This window comes from Melopsittacus undulatus, chromosome Z (genome assembly GCF_012275295.1).
Source record: "Melopsittacus undulatus isolate bMelUnd1 chromosome Z, bMelUnd1.mat.Z, whole genome shotgun sequence".
Classification (NCBI taxonomy): domain Eukaryota; kingdom Metazoa; phylum Chordata; class Aves; order Psittaciformes; family Psittaculidae; genus Melopsittacus; species Melopsittacus undulatus.
Window position 1 is genome coordinate 50,569,832 of NC_047557.1, and position 6,127 is coordinate 50,575,958.

Consider the following 6,127-nt stretch of genomic DNA (forward strand, 5'->3'; position numbering starts at 1 on the left):
GCACGGCCTGCTTGCGCTCCGTGCGGCCGGACGCTCGTGCCGGCAACGCTGCGGCTCCACGCGCGACCGGCGGGGAGGGGCGCGCGGCGGAGGCCTCCGTTGCCCTGCCCTGCGCAGCACTCCCCCCGCGAGGGGATCCCCGCTCCCCACACCCGTCCCGGCCCGCACCGCGCTGAGCCCGCACTGCCGCTCGCGTCAGTACCCTGCTGCGTCACGCAGCGTGCCCTGCGCCGGCAGGAGAGCGGCCTGCCCTGCCGACGGGGCGGGGATGAGGAACACCCCCGCGCCCCCCCCCCCCCCCCCCCCCCCCCCCCCCCCTCAGCTCCCTCTGCACACGCCCCCTCGGCCGGGCCGCGCGCGCCGCCTCCTCTCCCCACGTGTCAGTTTGTTTTCGCCGTCGCCAGGCGACAGGGGGCGGGAGGCGCGCGAGGTGAGGTTATATGAGGGGCGCTCGCGGAGAGCAGCGGGCAGTGCCGAGAGGGCCAACGGCGGGTGGAGGCGGCGGCGGCAGAGCGCGGGCTGGCCCGGCTCCCTCCCCAGCTCCCCACTGGCACCACCGCGCCCCGTCCGTCCCGCCCGGCTCCCCCATGGCCGCGGCTCCCTGGGAAGCACCTCGTACCGCCGCGTTGTCGGAGCCGCGTTGCCGGGCGGCGGCTGCCTCTCCACGGTGCCGCTAGCGCTCCGCGTACCGCTCATCTTCGTCTCCGATACAGTGCCGGGGGAGACGGCTCCCGCAACATCACCCCGGCGGCTCTCGGCCGGCTCTCCGCGGCTGGACGGCGCATCCGTGGCACTTCTCCTCTCTCTCCTTTTTGGCGGCGCTCGGAACGACGGCGGCGGCAGCGGCTCGGCGTGACGCCCCGGCGCCGATGCGGTGGGTGCCGGGTACGGACCCCGGCCCGGCTCTCCGCAGCCGCCGCTGCCGCCTGACACCGCTGTGCTCTCCCCACCCGCAGGCAGCCCCCCGGCGAGTGCGAGATGGCGCTCAGTGGCACGCTCCTCCCTTCCATCGCCACCTTCGCGGCGGGCGCCGCGGGTCGCGAGAAGGCGGCGCGGCCCGCGGGCCCCGGCAACGTGAGTATCGGAGTCCCGGCGGCGCGGGCCGGCCGGGACGGGGTCAGGGCGGCGCGGGCGGGGGCCGGCAGAAGCGGGCTCTGCGCAGTGCCGGGCCGGGTACTGAGCCGTGCCCGTCTCCTTACAGCGGTGGCGGGAGGAGCTGTCGCAACTGAAGCGGCCGCCGCCGGCGCTGGCGGCGCGGCCCGTGGAGGCGCCGCCGTCGGAGCTGGAGGCCGCCGCAGCCTTGGGGGCCCGCCGCGACGCTGAGGAGTTCAACGAGCTGCTGGACTTCGACTTCATCCTTTCCAATTCCCTCATGCACCAGGAGCCCGCTGCCGCCGCTGTGGTGGTGACCCCCGCCGCCGCTACAGCCCCCACCGCCAGTCCCTGCCCTGCCGGGCCCTTCGCCTACCCGCTGCCCCGGCCCGAGCCTGCCGGCCTCCTCTATTGCGGCGGCGGCAGCACCCGTGACGGGGCTTCTGCTGCCGGCCCCACCGCCCCCTTCAACCTGGCTGACATCACCGACGTGTCGCCTTCGGGAGGCTTCGTGGCTGAGCTCATGCGGCCTGACCTGGACCCGGTGTACCTGCCGGCGCCCGCGGCGTTGCCGCCTCTGGGCAGTCTGCAGGGCAAGTTTGTGGTGAAGGCCGTGGGCGAGTACTCCCACCCAGGGCTCAGCCCCAAGGGTGGTCCCCCGGCTGCTGTCCCACCACCCAGCACTGAAGGCCCCGGGGCACCTTACAACCCCCTGCCACGGATGTGCCCCAAAATCAAGCAAGAGGCTGCCCCGCCATGCACCCTGGCCCCACCACCGCCACCACCACATGGCAGCGGCCCTCGAGGAGCCCCTCAGCACGACTTCACCCTCAGCCGCCCGCTGCCTGCCCGGACTACACCTTCACTAGGGCCCGAGGAGATGCTGAGCAGCAGAGACTCTCTCCCCACCACCTCAGGGCTGAGCCATGCACCACTGCCACTGCCCCCGGGGTACCCCTCAACATCTGGTTATCCCACGTTTCTGCCTGAGCAGCTGCCACCTGGCACACTCCAGTACCAAGGTAAGTCTGGGTGCTTCAGCGGCAGGCACAGCCATCTTGGCGCTGACTGTGGTGGTACTCACTCTTTCCTGTCTTCCTCTAGAGCTGATGCCACCGGGGAGCTGCCTGCCTGAGGAGACCAAGCCCAAGAGGGGACGCCGGTCATGGCCTAGGAAAAGAACAGCCACACACACCTGTGATTATGCAGGCTGCGGCAAAACCTACACCAAGAGCTCTCATCTCAAGGCTCATCTAAGAACCCACACAGGTTAGTCACAGTGTCCTGTCAGTAGGGTGCCTCAGCCTGAAGGGTTTGAGGTGAGCACCTCAGACCTTGACAAGGAGGTACAGAAGAGCTCAAGGTAGCGAGTCCTACCCTTTTTTGCTGGATTTCCGGGCTTTTTTTTATTCCCCCTCTTGGGTACATGAAGTCCTGTGCAGTCTTTGCTTATTGGCTCAACATTGTGCTTAAAGGTTCAGAATGACTCAGATGTGGGAGTGGGTGGGTTTCTTGCCAAGGCAAAGTTTGTTGCTCTTCACTTGCTATGTGGCTAGCTAATTAGCAGGTAGTTGGAAGTTAGATGGGATTTGTTGCTCTAAATGGAGTTGGCCCACTCCTGAGAAGGGAGCAGACTTTTCTCCAACATACTGCTCCTTTGCTCATGGCTAAATACTTTGCATGCACACCCCTCCTGTCTTGGCTTGCTCTAGTGCAAGAGACTGCACTTCTGCAAGCTGGTACTCCCTTTCTGAGGAAACTGTGATGGGTCCCTTCTGAGCAGGGCCTTTGGCAGCAGTGGCAGGTCTCATATGAGAGGGAGCACAGCTTCCTCTGCACTAGCAACAAAGAGGCAGAGTTTAACAGTTGATTAGGTTCTGTTAGAACTGGTATGAAATTTGTCAAAGTGTGTATCTGAGCCCAAGTTAAAACTTTAATCTTGCAGCTGAATGTGGTGTTGCAGTAACTGAGCTTATGAAAGCAGGTACATCTTGTGTGTTTCATCAGTGCAAGCATTCCGTAACAGTGATTAAATAACCTGAAAATTTGCATAATTTAAATCTCTGGTTTGTGAACTTGACTCAAAACTTTCTCTGGAAGAGGAGAGGAGAAAGGGAGAAACTAGTAGTAGTGCAGTAGTTAGGCTACCTCTTTAGTTAGTGGCAGTGGGTGGAAAAAAATCAGTCAAGTGAGCAGCAATTCCTGCCTGCTCCAAGCTGGTCAGCACCATTTCCAGTGTGTGTGGACCAGGGAGTTTGTAATTGTCAGGCAAACCTGTCTTGCCATCAACAATGGTTTTGTTATAGTGAAAACAGAAAGATCGAGTTCTTAATCAGGCTGAGCTAATGAAAACAGTTCTTAGCTGTTTTTAATTCTTGAGACCTGCAATTACCTAAATACGTTGTCTGCTGAAATATTTCTGGTTCCTAGTTGCTTGTATAACATTAGCCAGCAAAAAATGCACTCTATCTGAACTTGTGTGCTCTGAAGCCTGGTGTTTAAGACAAACAGTGGAAATGAGCATTTTAGTGAAGATTTAAGTGATACAGGCATTTTATAGAACCTGTACACTTTCAAACAACAGTATTACTGTTAAGTCTTTTTAGTTTGCTGGCAGCTGCTTCAAGAGGTTCTTGCGTTTTCTTTGACATCAACTATTTTCTTATCCAGGACATGTGTTAGTGCTCCTTGAAAGAAAGGTATTAGAAGTGGTAGCCATGAAAAAAACATAGCTGACATGGTTTATTTCCTATATTTTTAAAGGTGAGAAACCTTATCACTGTGACTGGGAAGGCTGCGGATGGAAATTTGCCCGATCCGATGAACTTACTCGTCACTACAGAAAACACACAGGACACCGCCCCTTCCAGTGCCAGCGGTGCGACAGAGCATTTTCCAGGTCGGACCACCTTGCCTTACACATGAAGAGGCACTTCTAATTGGAAGCAGTGGATCTTTCACCAACTGCCATAGAGATTCAGTATTTACAGCATGAGGACTGTCTTTCACAAGATGGAGAGAACACAGTTTAAGCACTACAGATAATCAAGGTGAAGTCTTCCAAAGAGTGGAAAGAGGGATAATTGCATACAGATGTTGCAACTTTGTTTTTGTATATGTGCGTTTAAATGAAAACCAAAAACGCTGGGGTCAGTGACTGGATCTTCTATCATTCCATTTGTAAATCCGACTTGAATTATTTCCGGACTACAAAATGCCAAGGAGTGACGGGAAGTCACAGATATCAGGGTTAAACAGACTGCGTAGTTCGGAGGGTGGGGATATTACATGGGGAAATTACATTCCCTTAATTTTCTTTCAATGCAATATTAGATGTAAATGTCATCTTGTACTTTTGCTCTTTTCCTTCTAAAAGCCATTACAATGTTAGAAGGAAAAATTCAGGTACAGAATTATATATTAAAAGCCTATTTCATGGTGCTTAGTGACTGTTGGTTCTAGAGGTACCAAAAACAGGAAGCCAAAGTTCTCAAACTGCTGCATATCTGACAAGGGCATATTTTTGTCTTATGATGACCAATTATGACGTAAATCAGGTAAATAAACCTGGTTTATCTTTTGTTTTGTTTTGTTTTGTTTTTCCTTAAGAAAATAACTTTATGCAGACAGTCTGTAATGCACTGTGGTTTCGATGTGCAATAGTTTGTACAATGGTTTATTCCCAAATATGCCTTAAGCAGAACAAATGTTTTCTATTTAGTTCTTTACTTAATAAATATGTAATATAAATTTAAGCAAACTTCTGTTTTGTATATTTGTAAACTACAAAGTAAAAATGAACATTTTGTTGGAATTTGTATTTTGCATATTCAAGTGGAAAGTAAGTGTTAAATAAACCTATAATATTATCTGAATGGCTACTGTAAATTTTCTTCTGTGCATAGAGATGTCCAAAGAAAGTTCATTAAGTTTGTTAGTGGTTGAGATCCCCAAGCCGAGGGGGGATTTGGCAGCAAAGGTTTGTAGTCTCAAGACTCTGAAAGATAGGATTGTATAAGTGTAGTGCTGATGTAACACATTTTTGATGCTGAAATTTTTTTTCTCTGAATATCGAATTGCTACTTCTCACCTGCATGATGAAATTTTAATTTATGTTTTCTTTTTAAGGTAACTCAGTTTGAATTACTTGTTAGAAGAAACTTATCTGTTGGGGACATGTGACTTTGCAATGTCAAAGATCACAAATCCTAGTGGATTTTTTTTAGTGGTCTTGTCAGCCTGAAAAATTCTTGCTTCTCTTTCTTGGTAAGCTGATGTAACCACGTTCATGTTGAATGAAGGAAAATCAACCCAGTAATGTCTCAAAGAATAAACTTTTGACTGAATGGATAAAGAGTGGATGTGTAAACAACAAGGTCTGGAGTTCCTTTTGAAGCCTGCTGTGTCCTGGGAATTCAGTAATTTGGCAGTATCTGAAGAGCCAGAATTCCTGTAGGAATCCTGTTGTGTATGCATTATTGTGGGCAGGCTGACCTTGCAGAGCCTAGAAACTCAAGATGTGCTGCTGAACGGTCCTCGGCATACTGCTCTGTCACAGTTAAGTGTTGGGAGCCTGCTGCATGCCTTGGGTCCTTACCGGTTATGTGTAGCCGTTCTTAGGGGCCTCATTGTGCTAGCTATTTTACCGATGTGTAGCAGTAAGATATTTCAATGTGAATACTTGATGAATAGGACCTGGTTTGCTACTCTTTTTAAAAAGAGCAGAAAGAAATTATTCCTTTTCCACTGGTTTAAAATGTCAGTCAGCTTCCTAGATACGTGTAACGTTCAACAGAGCTGAGCAGGGAAAACAGATTACAGGCAACGGCTATTCACATTTTTGCAGTAGTTGAAATAAGTGGCAATATTAACTTTTTTGTTCCCAATTGTGCCTTAGGAATCCTATTAAATTTCACGTTTCGATATGCGCTTTGTGTGATGGGTGAGTGGTGCATTCCTTTCCAAAGTCCATGTGTAAGTAGCATAATGATGCAGAAAATACTTCTCACCCCTTATCTCCTAGGCATGCTTTGTT

At 52.3% G+C, this 6,127-nt stretch overlaps 1 protein-coding gene across 1 annotated transcript; it reads left to right on the forward strand.

Annotated features, from left to right (window-relative positions):
- The first annotated feature begins 478 nt into the window (after window positions 1–478).
- Window positions 479–4,963, forward strand: KLF4 (KLF transcription factor 4). The gene is made up of 5 exons (XM_034072998.1): window positions 479–874; window positions 957–1,074; window positions 1,202–2,114; window positions 2,197–2,361; window positions 3,856–4,963. Exons 1-5 carry the CDS (start codon window positions 870–872, stop codon window positions 4,029–4,031), a joined length of 1,377 nt encoding a protein of 458 aa, XP_033928889.1. The 5' UTR covers window positions 479–869; the 3' UTR covers window positions 4,032–4,963.
- The last annotated feature ends 1,164 nt before the right edge of the window (window positions 4,964–6,127 follow it).